This window comes from Panthera uncia, chromosome E3 (genome assembly GCF_023721935.1).
Source record: "Panthera uncia isolate 11264 chromosome E3, Puncia_PCG_1.0, whole genome shotgun sequence".
NCBI lineage: Eukaryota > Metazoa > Chordata > Mammalia > Carnivora > Felidae > Panthera > Panthera uncia.
In genome coordinates this window covers 18,283,724-18,308,672 of record NC_064815.1, presented here as the reverse complement: position 1 = coordinate 18,308,672, position 24,949 = coordinate 18,283,724, and the positions used below count along the sequence as shown (strand labels likewise).

General features: G+C 50.4%; 2 protein-coding genes across 5 annotated transcripts; both read right to left on the bottom strand.

Annotated features, from left to right (window-relative positions):
* Positions 1–1,578: 1,578 nt before the first annotated feature.
* Positions 1,579–7,113, bottom strand: TGFB1I1 (transforming growth factor beta 1 induced transcript 1). 4 transcript variants are annotated; one of them, XM_049638719.1, is made up of 11 exons: positions 7,051–7,113; positions 5,629–5,744; positions 5,451–5,503; positions 5,206–5,348; positions 4,954–5,041; positions 4,723–4,837; positions 4,426–4,620; positions 3,289–3,462; positions 2,934–3,015; positions 2,505–2,653; positions 1,579–2,277 (listed from the first exon to the last, which is right to left on the bottom strand). In XM_049638719.1, the coding sequence occupies exons 1-11, from the start codon at positions 7,061–7,063 to the stop codon at positions 2,011–2,013; spliced, it is 1,395 nt and encodes a 464-aa protein (XP_049494676.1). In that variant the 5' UTR covers positions 7,064–7,113; the 3' UTR covers positions 1,579–2,010. The 4 variants fall into 4 exon arrangements, with proteins under 4 accessions (XP_049494676.1, XP_049494677.1, XP_049494678.1 ...); XM_049638720.1 differs by having other exon boundaries at positions 4,732–4,837; XM_049638721.1 differs by lacking the exon at positions 2,934–3,015 and having other exon boundaries at positions 2,065–2,277.
* A 1,638-nt stretch (positions 7,114–8,751) lies between these two features.
* ARMC5 (armadillo repeat containing 5) lies at positions 8,752–15,393 on the bottom strand. Its single transcript, XM_049638713.1, has 6 exons — positions 14,685–15,393; positions 12,706–12,813; positions 11,820–12,606; positions 10,801–11,306; positions 10,059–10,191; positions 8,752–9,955 (listed from the first exon to the last, which is right to left on the bottom strand). The coding sequence occupies exons 1-6, from the start codon at positions 15,163–15,165 to the stop codon at positions 9,136–9,138; spliced, it is 2,835 nt and encodes a 944-aa protein (XP_049494670.1). The 5' UTR covers positions 15,166–15,393; the 3' UTR covers positions 8,752–9,135.
* Positions 15,394–24,949: the final 9,556 nt, after the last annotated feature.

Sequence of the window (24,949 nt, the reverse complement as noted above, 5' to 3'; positions counted from 1 at the left end):
TTCTTTTGTCAACCTTCCAAGTCTCAACTTACACATTACATATTCACAGGGACTATCTGGTTAAAGTAATCCCTTCCCCAACTTAGTTCTGTTTTTTCCCCCTTTTCACCTTCCCTCCTTTCCTTTCTTCTTCATTCTTTCCTTCATTAACAAACATTTATTAAGCACCTACCACATGCTAGATAGCATTCTAGAAACTGGAGAGACAATGGTAAGCAAAACAAATGTGTAATCTGACAGATAGCTCTCAGGAGCTTGTATTCAAGTTTCAGAAACAGACATAAACAAGCAACAAATAAACACCTATTTGCATTAGATAAGCGCTATGAGGGACTAGGGAGGTGCTGCGGATGGAAACAAGGGGGAAGAGTGAACTTCACTTAAACCATCAGGAAAGTCTCCATTAGTTCATTACACATGTCACTTGTGTACTTGTTTGTCATCTGTCTCCTCTACTAGACTTCAGCTCCAAGAGGTCAAGAAGCATGTTTGCTTGGTTCCCTATGGTCTCCTTGCACTTGGTATAGAACCTGCCACAGTACGTACTCAAAGAACACTTGATGAATGAATGAATTGAGACAGGAGCTGGCCAATTTGAGCATTCTCAAGAAAGAGAGGTAGTTACCATCCAGGAAATAGACAGCATTCCCCAGGGAGAATATATGGAAGGAGAAGAGCAGGAGGCCTGGGAAGACCTAGGAAAGGATATGGGGTGGTGAGCTCGAAGCAAGGACAGAGAACATCTTACCTTTGTCTCTTACCCACACATGCTCTCCTTGGCTACCAGGTCTTCCTTAAGTAGGAAGGACCTCTGAGAATCAATCCATCATTTTCAGCCTCAAAGGCTATAGTTTAGATCCAGATTTATAGTTTAGATCCAGGAATCCAGGCCCCCTCACTAGGGAATTGCAGAGTTCAAAGTGAAGGTTCAGGGGCTCAGAAAGGGATTTGGGGAATCAGAGCCTAAACTCCACACCTAAAAATCCCTGGCCCCACCCCTTTCTGCTGTGGCTTAGCTCCTTGACCCCTGATCTGAGTTAAAAGCCTTCTTCTGGCTCCTACAGCCCCTAGTGCTTCCTTCAGTCACTGTCTTGACCATCCCACATGTCATTCTCTGCCTAGGGGAGATGTAATGAGTCAACATAAATAAGAGGGAAGCTGTGCCTTAGTGCCCAGATCCAAAAGGTGGGCATAAACTGGTACTTCTGGATGGAACCCCTCTCTGAGGGTCTTAAAAATCTGGAAATTAGACAAGGAAGGTGGTGAGGGTGGAGACAGATTAATTGCCTATTTCAAGAATACATGGAGCTAAAGAAGTGGGGAATGAGGGTGGGAAGTTTCCACGGGGCCCAGCTTGAGCTCCTGTCCTGGCTTGCCAATATCTGTACAATCCTGCGCAGGCTCATTTGATATGTGAAGGACAGCATGCAACGGCTGAGGCTGTAGGTCCACTGCGGCCACAGGGTGATGACCTAGAACCTGCTGCAGCCAGAGACACCAGAGGCAGGGCTTCACCATGCAAGGCTTCCCCACTTCGCACCCCCACCCCAGGGCAGTCAGAGACACAGCACCAGTGTCATGTGGAACATGTTTTTATGCAGGTAGAAAAAAAGTGCTCAGAATAGTGAGGGAGCAGGGAGCAGGGATGTCTTGTCCTGTCCTCTGATTATTAGGAATTGCCCCATAAGGGGGCTCCCTCAAGGTTGGGGATACAGTGAAGAGTTCACGCAGGGTGGCTCTACTTGTGAGACCCACTTTGGAGCAGTGTGGCTTTGAAACTGGCCAGATCTTTTCTGAATTGACCACAGAGAACTTAAGAGTACAGCACCTTGGGGGTGGGGGGTCTCTCTAGCAGGTGGGGCCTCACAGGATGGGGTGGGGAGAGCCCCAAGCTCAAAGAGCAAGGCCTTTGGGTCAGGAGAGCACGTCTTTTGGGGAAGAGTGGGGGTCTCTGGGGCCTTGGTCTCCTGGGTGGGGGCATCAGGGGCAGGTGGAGAGCCCCACAAGCCATTAGCCGAAGAGCTTGATGAAGCAGGGCTGGCAGTAGGGCTTGCCTGCACGCTCTTGAAAGGAGCCCTTGGTGAGAGGGCGCAGGCAGAAGGTGCAGGTGAAGTGGTCTGGGTGGAAGCGGCGGCCCAGGGCTGACACACAGCGGCCGGTCACCGGGAGGCCACACGTAGCACACAATGAACCACGCCGCGCGTGGAAGTGGTTCTCGCACAGAGGGCGTCCCTCGTGCTCGAAAAAGCTGCCTCCCGAGAAGGGCGCGAAGCATTCCTGGGGGAGGGTGGCCGTGAAAGGATGGGTCAGCCAACAATCCCCTGACCAGATAACTCACTTTAGGAGCTTAATAACCCACTGTGGCAACCCCACCCTCCACAGCCCCACCCCAGATGTGACACACCCTGTCTTGGGCCTAGGCTCCTAGTTGGGCTCCCCTTTTGGCCCAGCTCCCCATCCACCACTCCCCGCCCCCCCCCCACTCCTCCCCCCCAGCAGCGCACCCTGCAGACGAAACAGTCCGGGTGCCAGAGGGCGCTGAGCGCGGATATGTAGTTATCCAGAATGGGGCCTTGACAGCCCTGGCAGCGCGGGGCGAACAGCTGCAGGAAGTCCCGGCGACAGTAGGGGCGGCCCTCACGCTCATGAAAACCTAGAGGCAGGAGCAGGGCGGAAAGAAAAGGGTGCAGGCTGCACCCAAGACTTGCAAGATCTGAGACTGGAAGGCCAGATGAGGGGTGGTCAGATTGAGCAGTAGAGAGGGAGGGATGGGGTCTAGAGTGGGGGCCTAGTGGGAGGGGATAGGATGGGGACTCGCAAGTGGGAGAGGGTGGGGCCAGAAGACTTGGAAGGTTTTAGCAGGCTGGACCAAAGTGGGTTAGGCGGGATGTTGAGCAGACCGGTGGCTTTCAAGACTGGAGCCAAGCTCTCACCCTCATCTCCGAAGGGCTCCCCACAACTGACGCAGCAGAAATGCTCTGGGTGCCAATGGGTGCCCAAGGCAGTGACCATCTTCTGTGGGGCATGAACAAGGACACTCAGTATGGCCTTCCATCCCTTCTTCCCTTCCTCTCCCACCCTGAACCTATGCAATTGGGTTTAAGTAGGAGTTTGAGGCACAAGAGACCTAACAAGGAACTTGGAAGTCAAAGAGAGTGGGTGGAGTCCAAAGGGCCTTGGACAAGGCCAAGGGGCTTAGCATGGGTGGGCGGGGGGCTGTGATTTGAATGGGGCCCACCCCACAGGCACCCTGGGTGAGGTGGGGTTTGTGGGACAGGTGCAGCTCACATGTCGGATGGGTTGATTGCAGAGGCCACAACGTGGGGAGAAGCGCTCAAAGTAGCACTCAGGGCAGAAGGGGGCTCCATCCTTCTCGAAGAAGCTGCTGCCTCCCAGGGACATGGAACAGCCACCGCAAATGAAGTGCTCAGGGTGCCAAGTACGGCCCAGCGCAGTCACCACCTGTGAGTTGAGGGTGAGGCCTGGATCAGAGTGGTCCTTGAGCTGCCATGCGCCCAATGAGCTAAGATTTACATGGCACATTTCAAGTTTGCTTTTCTTTTCTTTTTTTTTTCTTTTTTCTTTTTTTTTTTCTTTTTTTTTTTACCATTTGACTCCCTTCACTCATTTCTCTCCACTCACCCTAAGAGATTAGGATGAAGAACCTAATGTTCAAGTCAGTCTGTAAGTGACAGAGATTCAACCCAGGTCTTCCAGCACAGTACTTAGGACTCTCAATAATTTTAGAAGCCCATGAAAATGTTGTAATTACTTTAAAAATCAGAAGAAAAAAATGAGCTGGAAGAAAATGATTTAATATATAATATTAAGAAATTCTTCTTCATACCAACACAGTCATAAAACACAATTTTAATTTTTAATTTAATGGAGGGAGGGACCCATGAAGGTGAAAGTGACTAGGGCCCAAAAAGGTCACAATGCCACCCTGCTGTGCTAAGATTGAAAATTCTGGGATGGAAGCAGGGCACTAAATCTAGCAAGAGGATCTAGGTCAACCACTGGGCACAGCTGTTGTCAACAACATTTACTCAGTCAATTAGCCAAGAGCCAGAGTTCACACACCAGATGCTGGTGGAGCAGAAACATCTTTTGTGGATGACTGAGAAATGGTAGGTGGCCCCAATAAGACTTTTGTGAAGACTAAGAGATGGAGGTTTGTAAGAGAGCTAGAATAGTGCCTGCACAAAGTAGAACCACAATAAATGGTAACTGAGTTGGAATTCTCATTCTCATCCTACCACTCATGTGCAATGTGACTCGGAGCTTTAGTTTCCTCATCTGTAAAATATGAACAACAGTAATACCCACTTCCCAGAGTCATTTACTAAAAGAAAACAACACAAAATCTGGCTCTCAGGATGGATCCATGGGCCTCTATCTCCCTACTCACAGTTCTCCACTTACCTGCCCAGCAATAGGTTTATTGCAGGAGCCACAGAGACCCTTGGTCTGGGTGGGAACACCACGGCGGCTGAGATCAGACTGCAGCAGTCCCAACATGGTGTCTAGGCTGCCCTTGCTAGTTGGCCCTGGTGAGGATGGGGAGCCCTCATTCACAGAGCTTGGCACTGGTGGCTGAGTTGACCCAGAGGTTGGAAGCTGCAGCAAGAAGGACATGAGAGTTGAGTCAGCAAGGCAGAAGAAGTGGATGGTTCTAAAAGGGGTTGGGGAGCCACAAATCCACACTGGCCCACCTCCTACCTGACTCACGTGGTTCTGGACACGGAAGTCAGACAGTGAAGCCATCAGCCTATCCAATTCCAGGGTGGCCGAGGTTGCTGAAGGCTTTGGGAGAACAGGGGATGGGCTGGGAGGGCTGTGAAGAACACAACTTGTGTTAGCTCAGAGCCACCCAGAATAATGAATGCTATCCTCCAGTAATTCAGGCATCTATCACCTCTCTCCCAGCTCTACCAGCCATATCAAACTCACAGGCTGGGCCTTTTCTTGTCCTCAGATTGGTCCTCCTTCTGTTCCCCTGCAGTCTCCTTGCTAGATGGGAACTGAGACATTATTTCATCTGCAGAGAGGAGAGAAGGGCACTGGATATGGGGTCATACTCTATCCCCTTCCAGTTAAGACTTGTGTCCCGTTAGCTGCTACTCTGGAAGAGTATACCCCTCAGTCTTTTCCCTTCTCCACCGTGTCCCCATCCCATCAAGGCCTATCTCTGTGACCTGGTACCTGTGATGTTGAACTGGGTAGCATTAAGTTCCTGAAGCAATCGGTCTAGTTCACAGAGGCCTGTGCCCAAGACACCACTGGAAGAGGAGAATGGAGGGGCCGCAGGAGCTGCAGGTTTTGGGGACCGAGGCTTGCACACCGTACTGGAAAACAGGGTGGAAGCCTGGGTTCAGGGGTGGGGAATCCAAGCCTCTTCACCTGAGTCTTAATTGGCTTCTACTTCCTGCAGTTCCCAGAACCCTCACCTGTACAGATGGTCCTTGTCCCCAGAAGCTCCTGAAGACTCCCCAGATCCTGTCTACAGAGAGAAGGATGCATGTGTGGGATGATAGGCCTATACTTTGCCCCACTCAAGCTCAGATTCTCCTAGCCCTGGCCAAACTTGGCCCTAGTATCACCCCAGTCCCCCACATTTGATCTCACCTGTGACTGGTGGCCATAGGGCAGGGGAGATGTGAAAGGCTCCGGAGACCTCTCTTTTGGAGCCCCTGACCTTGGCATGTGTGAGGTGGTGGTCTCCAGGTCAGACAGCAGGGCATCTGCAGGGGAGAGTCCGTCAGGATGAGAAGTTGAGAGGTTAAGGTTAGAGCAGAGACAGGGACTTAAGAGATTAGAAGATAAGAGTTCCAAGTAGGCAGTAGTTGAGGAGGACAGAAGCCAGTATTAAGAGCAGAAGTTAAGAATCAGATGGAAACACAGACCAGACCAAGGCAGAGAAGTAGAAGTGCAGCAGGGAATATTTATGACCAAAAACATCCCAAATGGCTCATCTTGGGAGTCATGCACAAAAACCACCTGATTCTTTTACTTTCTGCATCTTCCCTGATGCAGTCAAAATTGACGATTTACGCAAGCCAAATCTGGCTTCACCCCAAATTGCTCAGTTGGCTGTATGCCTGGCACCCCGTTTTCTGGTTGGATGCTCTTTCTGCCCACTAATTCCTGCTCCCCTCCCCCACCTAAACAGACTCGCTCAGCTCTGGCACAACTCTAGGTACTGGGTCCCACCCTATGCTCCTCATTGGCAGGTCTCCTGGGACCTGCTTTCTGATTGGCTTATTTTCCATACAAACCGGTTACCCCTACTGAGCAGCACCCCCTACTGAAGGGTGCCTGAACCCCTTCTCTTCCATGGAGAGTACAGCCTTTCCAACAGACCAGGAGGAGGAGATGCCTGGGTCCTCCTTCTTCCTCCAAGACAACCCCCCACACCCACCCATCCTCAGAACTAGATCCTTTGAATCCTTTCCTTTCCAGAACCTAGAAGTCCCTACTCCTTTATTCATCTCTGAGTACCACAGTGGAACCCTTAACCTCTTCCTGGCATCTTGGCACTCATCTGTTCTCTTTCTAGGCGGAAAGACCCGACCCCTACCATACTTAGGGTCCCTTAACTCTTTTCTTCTCTTAAACTCTGAGCAGGCCCATTTTCTTCTCGAGAATTCGATTTCATATTCTCCCTTCCCATCTACTTTCCCAGGCCTTGACCCCAAGACCCCTTTAACCCTTCCCTTCCCAGAGCCCCTGAGCCCAGGCGCCCACTGGCAGGCGCTGCACCTCCCTGCCCATCCGTCAGCAGCCTGTGATGGAGGGAGCTGAGTGAGGGAAGAAGGGAGGGAGCTGAACGAGGGAAGAAGGGAGGGAGCGGCCAGTCCGGGAAAGGCAGGAAGGGAGAGGCAGGAAGGGGGACGTGGAGTCGGAAAGGAGGCGCGGGCAAAGACCAGAATCAAGAAGACAGAAGGCAGGGATGGGGCGATTTCGGGAGTGCAAGGGGGCTCCAGGATGAAGAAGCCGGTCTAGATGGTGGTGAGGAGCTGGGGATAAGGGGACCCAAGCCCCACTCACCCAGGTCCTCCATGGCGGGGCACGGGCGCACCGCGCGGGGCGAGCAGGGCGGGGGCTGTGTCCGGTGGGGGCGGGGGGTGAGGGACGTCCGGGAGTTGGAGGCCCGGCCGTGACCATGTAAGGAAGCCGGGACCCGCTGGGATGGAGCTGGTGGGGGGCGGGAGGGGGGGGGTGGGTAGCGAGGGTGCAAAGAACGGGAGAACCCAGGATGGGGGCGTGTAAAGGAAGGAGGGCCAAGGCCCACCCAGGCCCAGCCCGCCTGTCTGCCGCAGAGGCAGCCACACCCCAGCCTTGGCCTCAGCTACAGGGAGCCCCAGGCTGCCTGAGCCAAAGTCAGAGAAGAGGCTCTCCCAGACCAAGCTGGAGATCCTCTGCTCAGTGAGACTCTTAGACCAGACTGAGGCCCCCAAGCAGACACCCCCCACCAAGGCTAGCACCCTGAGTCCTTGATAGAGCCCCTGTCCACTCAGGCCATTCCAGAGAGACTTGCCCCAGACAGAATTGTTGGGTTGCGGGCAGAAGTGATCATTCTAAGGATCAGTTAGACAGCAGGTTCAGGGACATTCCCTTAGAGACCCTGATAGCAATGACATGAACAGATCCCAAATGGCACATATACTAGACACAAATCTCTCAGAAATGGAGACAGATAGACACAATGAACTCTCCCATCCTCTAAGCCAGGACCTTCTCTCCAAAAATTGGAACCAAACATATAGACACAGGTAAACTGAACCCAGGCCCAAGCCCCATGCAGACTCAGGGAAAACACTTTCAGGCAACCAGACCACAGCCAGCCTTCAAGACAAAGCCTTTCCCCAACACTGAGGCGACCCTTGGGAAAGAGCCCTTTCCCAAGATACTGGTGAACACAGAGAAGACACAGACCCCATCCACAAAGGAACAAGGGGCCTTCCCTCGACTGAGACCCCTGGAAATCAAGGTGGAAGTGAACACTTAGAGCGGAGTTTGGACAGACACAACAGTGTTGCAGTCCCTGGACTGTGGGTCTCAACCCAGCAGCAAATTAAAACAACCTGGGAAGCTTTTTAAAAATACTGATGCCCAGAGCATCCTCCCCTCAGTCCAATTCAATGAGAAAGAGCCTAGGCATCAGTATTTTTAAAAAGCTCTCTGGGTAGTTCTAATGCACAACCCAAGAACAGAGACCTGGACACTCACAGAAGCACAGAGATAGCAAGTGTCAACCTTAGCTCCCCAGAAGCTAACTGGCAGCCAGTCCGGGCACCCTCCTTGAAGTCAGGCTGCCACCTGAGTGGTTTAGTGATCTGGGATCCTGGTGATGTAGATCCTGCCTTGAGAGATCATACACAGTGCAACATAAGCTGAATACAACCCGGAGCTCTGGCCCTCTCTGAGCAAAACTAAGACAGGGGTTTGGGGACTCTAGGAACATAGAGGTCTTCCTTCAGGCTAATAGCAGAAGGACACTTCGTCCAAGAGATGAAAACAGACACAGAGACTGAAGACCCAAGATGAGCAAAGGTCACTCAGGAAACAGTAATGCTAAGGCCTTGGACATACATCCCCACACTCACATTTCCTCAGCCCAGCCCCTTCAAAAGACACTAACCAAAGTCTGTATGTCTAGCTGGATACCTGAGCAATGAAGTTGCATAAGCAGAAAGCAGGCTTCTCCCAGTACTCTACTCTATCCCAGGACTCCAGGAACCACTGCATAATTACTTATTAAACTCCTACATGCCAAGGGTGGCCTGTGTTGAGACACATCAACTTGGACAAGACCCTGTTTGATGGGTGAAGGGAGTGGGGGGACTCCCACAGGAAAGTAAGCAGAGACACCACACAATAGGGGTATCCAATTCCAAAGTTTTTAATCTCAACTCTGGAAGGCTGGCCCAGGCCAGGTGCCTGGAGCCCTGGGCCGTTCTTCATCTGTGGGTCCCACACTCGGACCCTGGCGTCTTCAGACCATCATCCTGGGGTACAGCTCCATTCTCTCATCGGTCCTCAATGGTGACTTCTGCTCAGCTTCCTCTTATGCTGCTCTGAGGGAGTCCTCCTTCATAGCCAACTCATCCTTGGATCCCCTCCCAGGGGACATCAACAGTCTAAGCTGGAACCCTTGCCCCCGAATTCAACCCCCATTACCACAGCCAGTAAAGCCTCAGTCAGCGGCCCTGCCTCCTCGCCTGCTGCCTCCACAAGCCCCACTAAGGCCAAGGCCCGTTTCCGAGGGCACTGCCCTGGCCCCAGAGCCCAGCGGGCACAATGGGCAACCAATCGGGGCCGGCCCAGGCGGAATACTTCACCCACTGACTCTGGGCCACCATGGGGTCCCAGGTGGATGTGGCCCACAGCCTCTTCCAGCTCCTCCTCCAGCCCAGGGAGCAAAAAACGGCCAGCAGCCTCCAGTGCCTCCTCAGCCTCTGAGCCCAGCAGGGGCTGGCCTGGTGGGGGAACAGGCCCCAGTGTAGCGCCACAGCCCCGGCAGCCATGCAAGTGATGCAGGATAGGCCAGGCTGCACTGGGTGACAGGCCTCGAAGTGGCACCAGGTCCATCTGGGCTTCGGCAAAGCTGCCAGCTAGCAGGGCCCGGAAGAAAGGGGAGGCAGTAGCTGAGGCAGCTCGCTGGGCAGGGAGCCGTAGGCCTGAGTCCAGTAGGAAATGAAGGTCAGGGGCTGGGATGGGGGCTGGGCCCAGCAGATGTTCATAAAGGCAAGGGGAGGGGGCATCTAGATCCAAAGGGATTGTAGGTGGGAGGGCTGGGCTCACAGTGGGAGACACCAGGCCTTGGAGGCAGGAAAGGGAGTCCGCAGCAAAGAAGAGGAAGAGTGGATGTGGAGCTGGCCGAGTTAGTGCTGAGAGGAGGAGCCGGAGGCCGCCCTGGTCCAGAAGTAGCCGGCGCCACAGAGAGGGCTTCCTTTGGGAAAGAAAGGGAATCTTTCAGAAGGTGAAAAATGGTGGCATTAGGGAATGGCAACCTTGCTCCCCTGATCCCTATGAGGCACCCACATCCCCCTCACCGACAGATGAAGGGCAGGGTCAGTGCACAGGCCACGCGGTCCTCAGGGCTTCCTGAGAGCAGCAGATGAGTGAGGGCGCCCACTCCAAAGGGTGATTCAGCCTGCACAGTCAGGTTCTGCAGCAGCATCTCACCTGCAGAGATGGGCAGAGCAAGTCAGGTTGGGAGTTGATGTCCCAACTCTGGGTCCTTCAAAGGAATGAGGCTAAAACCTTACGGCATGGAAGGGGGTAGGACTGCAGGCCCTAGAGGGAAAGGGTCCAGATGCTAGGAACTGAAGATCAAGGGCAAGAACAAAGTGTGATAGTCAGGGCATACGTACATCTGGGTTCTAAAGGACTCATAATCTGCAGTCAAGACACAGAAGACAGGGCAGTCCCTGGCAGTGTTGGGATTGGTGGGGGGGCTAGGAGGATATGGTGCCTGAGCCAGAGTTTTCTAACTCAGTGTGCCCAGTGGGAAGGCAATCAGGATAGTGCAGAACCAAGAGCATATTGGGTAATGAAATACAGACAAACATGATTCTAAGTTGTTAGGACCAAGCCTGGTGTTGGGGTACACAGGCCCCAAGACTTGGGCAGAGGATGGAGCGGAACTTTGCATGCTGGAAGTCCCTCCCTCTTCCCACCTGGTGACTGAGGTTGGATGGTGGGCTGGGCAGGGCAGTGAGAAAGCTATGAACAGCAGAGTGAGGTTCTCAGTCCAGAACCAGAGGGGGATGGGGCCTCTTATGGGGGACACACCCAGCTCCCGGTGCTGGCGTCGAACTGGGCGGGCACGCAGCGTGGGCCAATCATCCGGGGCAACACCTAACACAAGCCAGGCACGCAGCAGTGCAGCACCATAGCTGCGCACAAAGGCCTCGAGACAGGCAGGGTTGCAGGTAAGGCGTGCCAGGATGCGCAGTGCACGTGGGCTCGGTGGACCCGGTGAGCCCGTCACATAGGCCAGCAGGCCACATAGGGCTGGGCTGGTCACCAATGCCCCACTTGGGTCGGGAGCCTGGGAGAAGCGCGACAGTAGCAGCAGCGCTGGCCCCTCGCGGCCCCAAGGCTCCTCAGAGGTGGCGGCAGGGCTGCGGCCAGGTGTGCGCAGTGTGCGAGGCGTCCGCAGTGAAGCTGGGCCCAGGGTGGGGCTGGTTGGCTCAGCTGGCTCCGGTGGCGGTGGAGGTGGGGGACATCGCTCAGGGGACCAGTCAGGAGAGATGTCTCCCGGGCCTGCGGCGTAGCCTTCAGAGATCAGCCATGACCTGTAGAGGGGAAAATGGGGAGACTGAACCCAGAACCACAACAAAGGAGCAGAGCCAAAGAGCTGTCATGTAAAACTAAGTGACTGAAGCCAGGGAGAGGAAATGAGGCCAGGGGGGATAGGAGAGAAAGGGAAATGGGGAAAAATACCCCAACTCAGTCAGCAATTACTGATACCTATTATGTACGAAGTCCAGTATTAGGTACCGGGCATGAACAGTAGGAAAACTAAAGTCCCCATCCTACCAGAGTTTATATTCTATTGAGGGGTGAACAGACAACAAAGTAAAAATGGTCCAGTGAACCTGTCTGGGTCCCAAAGTTCAGAGGTGCTGGCGTAGAGCCAAGGCCAAAGATGGACTCAGGAAAAAGAATGTTTAATGATGACTAGAAAGTGGTCATGTCCGGGGAGAATGAGGAATCAGGAATCAGAGTCAACAAGAGTTGACTGAGATAGAATGGGGTAGTGAAGACAGCCAGAGTCCTCAACCCACAGCAATCAGGTGGGGATTCACCTTAGGCTTCGGAAGCTTCCAGCTTCTGCCCGCTCAGGGGTCCGCTCCTCAGGAAAGTCCCAGGAAGCAGCTTCTCTTCCCTCTTCTTCCTCATCACCAGCATCACCACACAGCTGCCCAGCCAAGAGAGGTACAAGTCCCAGAGCCTGTAGCCGGCCCAGGGCTCCAGTATCATACAGGAAGCCCACGAGGGCAGCCACGACACGAAGGTGCCAGGCACTGGCACGAGGGTCCCGTAGCAGGCCCATCAACAGCTCCAAACCACCAGCATCCCGCAGCCGGGCCCGGTTGATGGCCTCCCGGCACAGCAGGCACACGGCTCGTACCAGGGGCTGCTGAGAGGCTGGGCCAGCCCCATTAGGTCCCCTGCGCCGCCGGAGTTCACCCAGTAGTACTTCCACACCCCCAGCATTGCCCAATGCAGGCCGTACAAGGCCCTGGGCACACAGGTTGGCAAGGATCAAGATAGTTGCCTCCCGTACTGCCTTTTTGGGGTGGGAGGCCAAACTGACCAGTGGGCCTAATCCTCCACCCAGACTTAGCTGCTCAGCACAGGCCCGGGAGCAGCCTCGACTCAGCTCTAAGAGGGCACGGACTAGGGCCAAGGTCAGTGCAGGGTCTGGGGCAGCGGCCAGAAGCTCAGCCAGAGGGCGTACTGCTCCCTGCTGTGCCAGGGCCAGGCGGTGCTGGGGTGAGTCGGCCAGGTTGCGGAGGGCACGCACCACACTCTGCAGGCACTGGGAGTCCTGGCAGGCTGTCAGGCTCTCAACCAGCAAGGGAACAGCACCTGGAGAGGGAAAAGGAGTACAAAGAGTGAGCAAGGAGATACCTACGCTCCTTCTCCCACGCCAAGCCCTAGCTAACTCCACACTCATAGCTTTCTCACCAGCAGAATGGATGTCCCCACAGCTCTCAGGTTCCATGGCTAAGTTCCCCAGAGCACGGGCTGTTCTGTTCTGGATGCTGTCTGTCTTCACGCACTGAAGAATAGTCACTGCAAGATAATTTGGTCTCTTGAGGGTCCTGCCCCTTCTTGTCTCTCTCATTAATGACCTTAAGAATGTGGCCTGAGAGGGTCAGGGAAGGCCTCCAGAAGAGGCTGACACTTACTGGATCTGAAAGGTTAAATAGGTAGGTATTTGTTAGAAAGATAGTGGATGGGGGTGCTACAGGGCATTTCAAGTTTGGAAGCAGCCTTTGCAAAGGCCCAGAAGTGAGATCCAATGTCTGTGCTATGCCCTCATGAAGGGCCTCAAATGCCAGCCCAAGGGATCAGGCAGGACTTGAATATGAGGGCACTGGGAACCACAAAGGGTTTTAAGAATAGAAGTGAAGTGATACAATCTGGTAGCCATGGGGAGAATGGATTATAGGGAAAAAGAGTAAGGCAGGGAGAGAGGCAAGGAGACTCTTGTTAAGGTGAGAAAGGACAGTGGCTTAAAGCAAGTCAGCTACCACCACAGCTCAGCACATGGGCACCAGTCTCTGGGCACATGAAAGAAGAAGGAATAAATGTGGACGGACATAGGAGTTATTTAAAATGCAGAAAAGGGGCGCCTGGGTGGCTCAGTCAGTTAAGCGTCTGACTTTGGCTCAGGTCATGATCTCACAGTTCATGGGTTCGAGCCCTGCATCGGGCTCTGTGCTGACAGCTCAGAGCCTGGAGCCTGCTTCAGATTCTGTGTCTCCCTCTCTCTCTGCTCTCTCCCCACTCATACTCTGTGTCTCAAAAATAAATAAATGTTAAAAACAAATTTTTAATACAGAATAGTGATTGAATGATGAGAGTTATATGCTAATAACAAGATCTATAATTTATTGAGGACTTATTAATGTGGCAGGCCTCTTGTCAAACACGTTATGGTCCAGATGCATTTTATACAATTTAAAAATATGTTAAATTTTAGTTTTGTACAAAAAAATTAAGATTTCATCAAAACTGGCATAATTTCAGGGCGCCTGGGTGGCTCAGTCGGTTGGGTGTCTGACTTCAGCTCAGGTCATGATCCCACGGTCCAAGAGTTCAAGCCCTGTGTCAGGTTCTGTGCTGACAGCTCAGAGCCTGGAACTTGCTTTGGATTCTGTGTCTCCCTCTCTCTGCCCCTCCCCCACTCATGCTCTGTCTCTCTCTCTCTCTGTCAAAAATAAATAAACATTAAAAAAAAAAAAAGCTGGCATAATTTCATAACCGGTAGGCACTCTGTAAACTGTGTTCACATTGCCACAAGGTGGCGCCAACTTAGCTGGTAAACAAACGCTTGCGATCTTTTGTTAGGATTTGTTCTTATTGTGCTGGTTTTTAATACCTCAAAGTACCCAGTCTTAGAATATCTGCGTTCAATGTTTGTACTCGGCTTCTCACTACTTCAATTTTGTAAGGTAGCTATTATTATTCACTTTTACAACAAGGAATTCTAGCCTCGGTTCTCTCGGTCTAGCTCACTGCAGAAAACCACAACTTCTGACCTCAAGTTCACCAAATGGGAGCTCTGCACAGGGCCACTCAGTAGGCATGGAGTGTCTGCCATAAACCTCATAAATGGAGGGTAAGAATTACCCAAAAGTCACCAAATAATGGTCTTTGGTGACTTTTGGTCACCAAACCCTTTGGTCTCCAGTAGCTCGGATTCGAGGGATGTGCCCAACAACCAACACGCAGGTAATGGCTGTAATTATCTGATCTGGTCACGATTGGGTATCATCTATAAGGAAGGCTTGAAGGTTTGAGAGCCGGGGGGGAGGTTGCACGGTCTAAAGGAGTGTTCTTCCAGCATACGACACAAAGAACTCAAGACTCCGCCCAAGCCCAGACAAGGAAGGATTTGAGAGTGGAATCCTTCTAGGAAATGAGGGCGGAGCACTTACCCAAAGAGAGAATGCCTCCGAGCCTGCGCACTTCAGTCCGGCACGCCCCTTCCGTACAGCAGTTGGCTAGGATGCTGAGCGCCAAGTCCAGGGTCTTGCGCAGGCGCGCTGGCGGCGAGGGCGACGACGACGACGACGCAGAGGAGGGGGCAGGGCCCGACGAGGGGGCGGGGCCATCATAAATCGCTGACTCGACCGACGAGGGGGCGGAGCCTGAGCCAGCCTGGGACGGGGCGGGACCCGCTGCCGCCGCTCGCCGCAGCAGCGCGAGAAGGGGGCGGAGCCCGCCGCGCGCCCGGAAGCGCTCGATTCCCCCTGCTGCCTTGACGTGGCGTGTGCGGAGGGCTAAGAGCGCACGGCCCAAGGGTGTCTCGTTGGTAGCTGTGTCCTTTCCCCCACCTAGACCCTCCCCGGCCGCCGCTGTGAGCTGCGCGAGGCAGAACGAGAGCGAGTCCGTGAGAGTCGGTTTCGCAGTCGCCATCTTGGCTCAGGCCTAAGGCTCCGCCCCCCTCCTTGCCGTCCGTCCAAGGGAGCGGAACTGGAGGAGGGGCGTGGCCACGCACCTCCTCTCTGACGCTTTTTAAGTAGCGCCGCCGCAGTTATTTTGCAAGTTGGAAGTTGTAGTTCTCAATCCCGGCCCTCTGGACAGTCGCTGAAGGCACGTAGAGTAATGGTTATCTAATCGTGCGAACCCAAGAATCGTGTGCGGTGCATGTTGGGATATGTAGTCCGCGCCTTGCTTAGTACGCTTAGGTTGTAGGACGGAGGGGAAACTCTCAGGCGGCTCGCAGTGGGCTGGTTCTTTTGGAGAACCCAGACGTCCGACCATGGAGTCTCAGTACCGTGCTGCCCCAAGTGACGTGGCTATTCCGTCCCCCGCGTGTCCACCACAGCGACCCTCCCTTTTCCTTCCGGCTCGCTTCGCTGCCCACAGTGATGGCCAGGGCACCGAAGTCCGTGCTGACGGACTCAGGACCGCGAGCAAGGCCAAAAGGGTCAAGTTGCTGTTAGTGGCCGCAGATTGGGAGCTCTTGCTCAGTCAAGTGAATGAGAGGGTTAAACCTACCGAGACCGTTCCCTGCCACTTCCTAGAGCGGCACGGGCTATTGGGCATTTCCGCTTCCGGTGCTGGATTCCCTGGGTTCCGAATGTCTTGCCGCTGTGCTTGTGAACTGAATGGGTGGTTTTTAGGAAACGGGGCTTTATTCACGGCGATGCAGTCAACGTCGCCAGAAGTGGCAAGGGAGAACTAAGACGGGGCGGAGCGGCAGGGAACTGGACATCCCAAGGAAACCCCGAGGTTCACCCTCTTTAGCGGAGTTGTTCCACCAGAGCTGCCCTCCCTGGTGTGGCTGCGATAGCCGGCCGCCTGGGAAATGCTGCTGGACTTGGAATGCCTATGTAGGTTGAGCTCTGGCCCAGGGAAGAAGCTTCTGACAGGACAAACTGTCCTGCACTCCCCAAAGCCTTCGGGTGCCGGGCGTGTGGACTGATCGCAGCGTACCTCCCTGACCTTCTTCACCACCAAAGCAGCCATGTGGGTGGCAAGCCTTGTAGTGTTGTTCGGAGTGTGGCAAAAGCTTCCAACGTGGCTTAGATTTAGTTAAGCACTACCAGATACACACCGGCGAGAAACCATGCCTCTGCCATGCGTGTGGCTGTTGCTTCAGTCTGAGCTCCAATCTCTTGCCACACCGTAGTTTCCCACTCAGGGTTCTGGCCCCACAAATTCCCAGAGTGTGGGGAGGCTTTTGGCCGCAGATCTGACTTGGTTAAACACCAACGGCAGCATACCAGTGAGAAGTCCTGTACATGCTGAATGCACTAAGACTCGGCGTTAGTTCCAATCTAATCCAGCGCCAGAGCGCCCACACAGGCAAGAAACCCTACTGTTGTGGGGACTGCAGGAAGAGCTTCAGCTTTAGCTCCAACCTGTTACAGTACCAGCGCTCACACGGGTGTGAAGCTCTTACTGCTTTGCCTGGTGCAGTGACAGCTTTGGGCACAGCTCTTATCTGCTCAAGCCCCAATGTTCACACACTGGGGAGAAGCCTTATAATTGCTGTGAGTGTGGCAGGAATTTCACAGTTTGGACTGCCTATGACACAAACATACACACATAATGAAGAATGATCCTTCAAGTGTTCTGAGTGTGGCTGTGGCTTTAGTGAGTGCATCCAATGCACTGAACACCAGCACATCCACTTGGGTGAATGACCCTTTGCCTGTTCAGAATGTGACAAAATCTTCTCCCACAGCCCCAAGCTCCTTAAACACCAATGCTACCATATAGGCAAGAAGCCCTATAAGTACTCCAGTTGCAGCAAGAGTTTTGTAGACAGTTCAAGTTTGCTGCAGCATCAACATACTCAGGTCAGAAGCCTTACACTTGCAGTGAGTGTGGGAAGAGCTTCAGCCAGAGCTCCTACCTGCTCACCCATCAGGTGGCCCAGAGGGTGAAAAGCCCTATGTCTGCCTGCACTGTGGCAAGGCATTTGCCCACAGCTCCAACCTAGGCCAACACCAACAGATGCACCAGGGTGGCAGCCCCTGCCAATATCCCTGGGTTCAGTTTCAGCCCAAACTTCAGTTCTAACTTTGCTCCAGTCCTCAAGGAGCCTGAGCGGACCAGCATCTCTAACCAAACCTCCTTTCTGCTCCTCTAGGGCTGTTGATTCATGGACTGAATCAGAGAACCCCAGGCTGGAAGAATTATAACCAGTAGAGCTGGGATTACTGTTTTCAAAGAACCTTCCAAGAAAAGAAAGCTTAGCCCTGTTTTTTGAGGCCTCAGAGACAAAATGCCAGCTGGAGGGAGAGTTTTTGGCTGGTAGGAGCTATCCAGTACTGGCGCAGCTGCTTCTAGATGTAGGACATCCTTGGCAGCTGCTGATCCCTTCATGGGCCTAGGGAATGATCCCTCCATGGGCCTAGGGATTAATCATTTCAAGAGCAACAACTGCCTCATCCCAGAGGAATGGGACAAGATTCCAGGCACCCCTTGAGGAACATAATTGGTGGGGGGACTTAACCTCCAAAGGGGACCATAAGGAAGGCTGTATTCTAACAGAAAGACCAGAAAAATTGTACTTGGGACCATTATGTGAGCTCTGGGATATATGACCCCTGTGAAAGATAATTGTCTTTACAGAGTGAAGCTAGGGCTGGTGGGGCCCAGGGCCAAAGCAAAGGACCAGGAGCCCTATCTGTTGAGTTTGTGCTTTGTGACATTTCTAGGCAGGAGCAAAAGGCCCAAGGTTTGTCATAGGCCCCTTTCCCTTCTTTCACCCCTTCCCTTGCAGGTTCCCCAAATCCTTTGTCTGATCCATCAACAGAGGAAAAAATGGTAAAGGTTCACTTGTGCCTGGACACTGAGGACTGAACATGGCCCTTTTGCCTAGGCATGGGACAGAGCTGCCCAAATAAATGCACTTCTATTACAGAAGTTAGAAGGAGCCTTCCCAAAGCCCTACATAATCTGTGCCCAAGCCCTTCCCATAGCTGTCTGTGTTCCTGGGAGAGACACAGGCTAGTCTTTTTGAGGTCAGAGAAGATTTAATGCCCACATCTGTGGGACCATCTTTCCATCATTAGCCCCATGCATGTAGCACCCTGTCCCCAAATTTTGCCTTCTTTTATCAGGCTTGCTATGTCTAGAGTTGTACTCATAGAGAATAGGGGTAAAAGGAAGGAATGTGAAGAAATCACTGTCTCAGTTTCCAGCAGCATGTCCAGGCCTATCTCCTCCTAGCTATGTGATCTTGGACAAGTCTACCTCTTCCGATCTTCAGTTTCTTTATTTGTAAAACAGAAATGATGATGGCTACCTCACTAGGTACTATTGAGGATTCCATGGGATCACCTACATGAAACACCTGGGTCAAGGGACTGACTAAACCTCAGTTCTCCTATCTCCTTAAAAGTCTAGAGCCCTTTCGCTGGTGGTGTCATTCAGTAAGTATTATGCCAGCTCATGTGCTAGCTCCTCCCTAAAGTTACAGAAATGAGCAAGACAGCCTCTGTCCTGGGGTAGCTTGGTGTCATAAAGGAGATGGACTCAGGACTAGTAACAGCACAGAGTGCAAAATCCTGGTGGTGGAGAAAGAGCCTAACCTGAACCAAGTCTGAGAGGCTTCAATGAGGTGACATCTGATTAATACTACTTCACTTCTCAAACCGGGAGAAACAAATGCTCCTAGCCTGGGGTTAGTGATGAAGGGAAGGATTCTTGCCATGTTTCCCATCAGTGGCACTTCAAAGAGCACAAGCTAGGGTCTGAATTGGAGGCCTGAACCCAGTGTGCACATGGTTGGCACTCAGTAAATAGTTGTTATGATCAGGTCCTGTTTATACTGCTTACCTGTGTTGGGATTCACCTTCCTCAGAGCCATATTGTAATCTATAAAATCTATAACTTTATATGAATATTAGGTATGTGGTAGAGTTGGGCATGGGACAAGACTGATTTGCAAAATCCCTTCAGAGAACTGCAGGTTAATTTCTCAGATTAAGGCAAGTATCATTGACCTCCATCTTCTCTAAAATTGTTATGTGCTGCTCATAAATATCTTCTTCTCTCCTTTAGGTAATATTTAATTTTTCAAAGTGTTCCCTGTAGTTTAAGGACTTTTTCCCCCTTGCTGCTTCCAGGATTCTTTCATTGTCTGTGTATTTTGTGAATTTGACTGATATGCCTTGGTGATGGTTAATTTTGTTTAATTTAATGGGAGTTCTCTGTGCTTTTTGGATTTTGATGTCTGTGTCCATCCCCAGATTAGGAAAGTTTTCAGCTATAATTTGCTCACATAAACCTTCTGTCTGTTTTTCTCTCTCTTCATCTTCTGGAACTCCTATGACTCAGATGTTATTCCTCTTTAATAAATCACTGAGTTCACTAAGTGTTGTATCCCTCTTCTTATCAGCTTCATTATTTTCCATAATTTTATCTTCTATATTTCTGATTTGCTGCTCTGCTTCATTCATCATTGCATTCATGGCATCCATCCGAGATTGCATCTTGGTTATAGCATTTTTAATTTTGGCCTGACTAGATTTTAGCTTTTATTTTTTATCTCAGCAATATGGATTCTCTAATGTCTTCTATGCTTTTTCAAGCCCAGCTAGATAGAGTACTTATTGTTGTTTTAAATTCTAATTCAGACATCTTACTTATATCTGTATTGATTAAATCCCTGGCCATCATGTTTTCCTGGTCTTTCTTTTGGGGTGAATTCCTCCATCTTGTCATTTGGGGGAAATAATAATAATAAAATTTAAAAATTTTAAATCAAATAAATGAAGCTAGATTCTAGGTGTTTTTTTGTCTGCTTGTTAAGAGAAACTTTACAGGAAAAAGAAAAAAGAGAAGAAAAAACATAAAAATTAAAAAATAATCCAGGGTGGGTGATGGGTATTGAGGAGGGCACCTTTTGGGATGAGCACTGGGTGTTGTATGGAAACCAATTTGACAGTAAATTTCATATATTAAAAAATAAAAAATAAAAAATAAAAAAATTAAAAAAAGCATATATATAAAAAATAATAATAATAAAACAAAAAATAAAATAAAAATTGGCTTTCTGTATCCAAGGGGAAAAAAAAATAGAAGCAACACAAACAAACAAACAAACAACCTAAATGAAGCTAGATCTAGTTTCCCGTGGAGCTGAAACCTTGCAGAGCTCTATGATCAGTAGACTTAGTGCCTGGAAGGGATTTGTGCTGGTCTTCTGGGGGAGGATCCCGCTGTTCTGATTCTCAGGGTGATTGCCCTAGTGGAGATGTGCCTGGAAGGCACAGAGGGCAGGGCTTGGTATAATGGCTCCATTCTCCACTTGGTGGCACTGTTGAGCTCACTGAGGTTGATCAGTGCTGGTGGGCTAACTGTGAAAGTGGCTTCACCATGCTCTCTAATCTCCAGAATGGAAAGTTCAATCACCCCTTTTGTGCCCCTGGTTCTGTAAGCTCCTCGCCTTCACCCTGTCTGTTTCTGAGCTGTCTGTCTGCAGGCGGCACTACCCTCCTATGTTTTTTCTCAGAACACCACGTGGCTGGGACCTGTGCTGATCCTTTGGGGGAGGGTCTTGCCATGCTGTGGCCAGTACTGGCTTGTTCCAGAAAATGGTCGAGTGACTGCATAGTGGCAGTGGCTTGGAGTCTATGGTAAACAGCAACACACAGCTGGCACTAGGTTTTGCTGCTCTCAGCAGGAGTTCCTATACCTGTGAACGGGGTAGTTTTGTGACACCTATGGTGGTTTTTGTTTGTTTGTTTTTTGTTTTTTTGTGGTTTTGGTTTTGGTTTTTTGTTTTTCTTTCTTGCCTGCCGAGAGGCCTTATCCCGCTCCAAGCAGGGAAACTGCTTCTCCCCATGCAACCCAGGGGATCCTCAGACCCTGCTGCCAGCTCCAAGGGTTTTGTCCTGCTTCCTCACTGGAGCACCTCCAGGCGCTGAGCTCATAAACTTCAGACTCAGAACTTCACTGCTTATAAAAAACTGGCAGTTGGGGCACCTGGGTGGCTCAGTCGGATAAATAGCCAAATTTGGCTTAGGTTATTATCTCTTGGCTTGTGAGTTTGGAGCCCTATGTTGGGGTCCATGCTGACAGTGTGGAGCCTGCTTGGGATTCTCTTTCTCTCTCTCCCTTTCTCTCTCCCTCTCTTTCTCTGCCTCTCCCCGACTTGTGTGCTTGCTCTCTCTCTCTCTCTCTCAAAATAAATAAACTTAAAAAAAAACTGACAGTATTGAAACTCTCCTTTGTGCCCATCAATTGTTTAGGGGACCAGTTTTTTTGTGCAGTCCCTGCACCTGTTTTTACTCTTTCTCTATGTCTCTAGCTACTTTCAGAGGGAGTGCTTTTTTTGCAAGAACCAGATGTGCTTGTCTCTCCGCCCTTCTATCTTTGTCCTCTCCATGAAAAGGGCTCCCTTCCCTCTGTGGCACCATGGCTCTCCTCTCCCCCAGTTCACCTCTCCACACCATGTACCTGCTATATTCTCTCCCTCAAAATATGCCGATTGTTACCTTAATGCTCACATTGATTTCCTAGGTGTTCAAAATGATTTGATGTTGGTCTAGCTGTGTTGGAAGCATGAGACAGGCCCAGGGTCTCCTTACTACCCCAACCAACTTATCTCTACCCAGGAATTTTTAAAATTTAGTTTTCTAGTTTTTATTTTTAATGGTTTTTACAACAAGAAGAATAAAACTATCATAGCTCAGTTGTGTGAACACACACACAGTGAAGTTCAAAACACACAGTGAAGTTTACTATCTCTGGCATAAGCACTGTGTGTGTGTGTTTACACAATTGAACCAACATTGAAATCAGGAGATTTCACACCACAATCTAGATTTCCAATTTGCTGTTTGGAGGAGAGGAGTGGAGGGGAAGGAGGATCAGAAAATACCCCAGTCCAGCTGCAGGATTGAAGTGGCTAGGGATGTTAACTTCAGGGCATGGGGGTGGGTGAACCCTTGGGCAGGGGCAGAGACTATGGGATCATTTGGAAGAAAGTTGGAGGGAGTAGCTAGCCAGATCCAAGACCTGCAAAGGGAGAGGCTCAGGGATTCCCTGATCCCAGCTAGTCATGGAGGGTGGGAGAGGGAGAAGGGACAAAGAAGTACAGGAATATGACAGCTCCCTCTCTAAGACACTCCCATCTCCACCTTACTCCTGTCTGATTTTATCTCAGTGGTGTGAAGATCTCTGGGAATGTCTGAGTAGGTCCTGGTTAAGGACTAAGAGCTCATGGCTTAAGAATCTGATTCCTGGGACATGCCCACAGAGCCTACCTTCCCCCACAAACGGTTCCAGGTCATAGACATGCTGTGTCTCACCTCCTCTGAACTCAGATCTACTTGAGCCCTTGTGCTGCAGTTGTGCTGAGTTGGAAGGGAGGAGGGGAGAGACCGAGCCTCCATCTGGGGCCATGACTGTGAAGGACTTGGGGATGGAGAAGTTTCATGAGCTATGCAAGAGAAGTAACCCCTACTCCTGTTACCATCTCTGAGCAAAGCTCTGACCCAGAGGGACCCAGAGGGCTCACAGTTTCTCCCCAGGATCAACTGGAAGAAGCCAGGATTTGAATTCTATCATCTGTGTCTCAGGACACCTGCCACCAGAGTATCCCACATTTCTCCTCTTCTGGACCTCAGGGGTCCCACTCACAAAACTCTTCTACCTCTCTCCACCAGTGTCAGCTCTCTGAGCCAACCACAGACTCTAAGATCCTAGGTGTTCCCTAAGTGATACAGAGCACATCCATGTGTGACCTCTCCCAGGTCTGCCAACCTCCCCTATTCAGAATCCAGCTGAAGTCCAGGAGTGAGCAAAGGGGGCCTCTGGAAGTTCAAATGTCTCCAAGTCCATGTCTCCAAGCTCAAGCAGTCAACCCCCAGGAAAGACCTCACTCAGAACTTAGGGCCTCTCAGTTTATGCAGTATAAAAAAATTGTACAAAGAAAGAGTGAGTGAATGAATTAGTGAATCTGGTTTCTAACCCAGTGACTTACTAGAAATAGCAAATTAGAAAAAGAAAAGAATGTTAGAATTAGGCAGATGAAAGGGACACACAAAAAGAAAAAGAGGAAAGAAAAGAAAAAGAAAAATTCTTCAAAAGAGATCTGCTCTTCCTCCTTCTGCCTCCCCCTTCCCTTCCCTGCCCTTCCTGAAAAATTGGGCCTTAAATCCTTTAAAGGGCAGACAGAGAAAGACAGTCACCTACTGAGGGTGGGGTGAGACACAGTGGGCCAGCACTGTGTGTAAGCCCTGGCAGGGTAAAGAGGGTGTCCACAAAAGACAGTGGCCTAGCATGGGTGTCAGAGCCTGACAGGGTTAGGAGGGCATCATGGAAGAGAAAGAAATGGTAGGGGAGACAGAAGTCTGGTTAAATTGGGTATTGATCAAATAATTACATATATTAGTGTCAGAAAAGGAAGACACAAATAGGGAAAGGGAGAAAACTCAGGCAGCCCTTCTGGTTCTAGGTTGGACCTGGAGGCATCAGAAAACTCAGGCAGCCCTTCTGGTTCTAGGTTGGACCTGGAGGCATCAGTGGCTTTGATTTTCAGCAAACGTATAGATACAGAAATAAATATAGATATAAATGTATATGCATGTATATACACACGTATATATTCATATATTCCCTAGTTCTGAAGGGCCTTGGAGCAATGTCATTCCAATAACAAAAAATTTTGACATGATCAACATCAAGAGAAGGCTGAAGTGTTATTGTAGAATAATGGAAACTAAGGAGACATGACAAGTAAATGCAATATATGCTTTTGAAATCGATCTGTTTGATGTAAAGGACATTTTGGGTTAACTGATAAAACTCAAGCAGTGTCTGAGGTTCTGATAGCAATTTCCTGATTTTGATGATTGTATTGTGGTTATATAGGAGAATGGCCTTGTTCATAAGAAATACATGCTGAAGTGTTCAGAGATGATAATACATCAAGGCATCAATTTATTCTCAAATGGTTCAGGGGAGAAAGTTCCTTGTACTAGATTTGCAACTTTTCTGTAAGTTTTTTGTTTCAAAAAGAATTTTAGGAAAATAATCGAAGTACTTAGTTTGAGTGCTTAGACCTACACCAGAAAAAATACCACTGTATTAAAGGTTGAAAGAAAACTGATGTCCTTAATGGTGGCCTAGAATCATCAAAAAATTTTACACTATACTAAGTAACTTCATTCATTCATTCATTCATTCATTCATAATCCTTTACTGAATGCTTGCCAAGTGCTAGATTCTGTGCTGTGTTCTGAGAATACATCAGTGAACAAAGTAGATGTGGTCTCAGTTCTCAAGGCTTTTTCAGTCTGAGGAATAAGTTATGATCTCTTCCCTCAAAGAATTCACAGTCCTCTTGATTCAGGCCTTAAGAACACAGAGGATGCAGTTGCTCCAGAAGACAGGTAGGCTTCCCAGAGGAGATGGGCTTCACCAGAAAGGCCCTAGGGCTTTGTCTTTTCTGTTCTCTTTCTGTTTTTTGTTTTCCATTTAAGAAAACAAGGAAATCAGTATTTCAAATAATGACACTGCATATAGATTTAGATCTGATAAGGGAAAACCCTTTCTGCAAACAATTCAGTTTCCCAAAACAAGCCTGAGTTTTTGTTGCAGTATATTAACGTGGGATTACTCTGCATTCCCTCTTTCCACTCCCTTCATCTTGAGCTATGTGGGCATACTTGGAAATGAGAGTCCCAGAGCCAGTGTAATAGTTGCAAGAGTCTAGAGTGGATTCCCCCAGTGG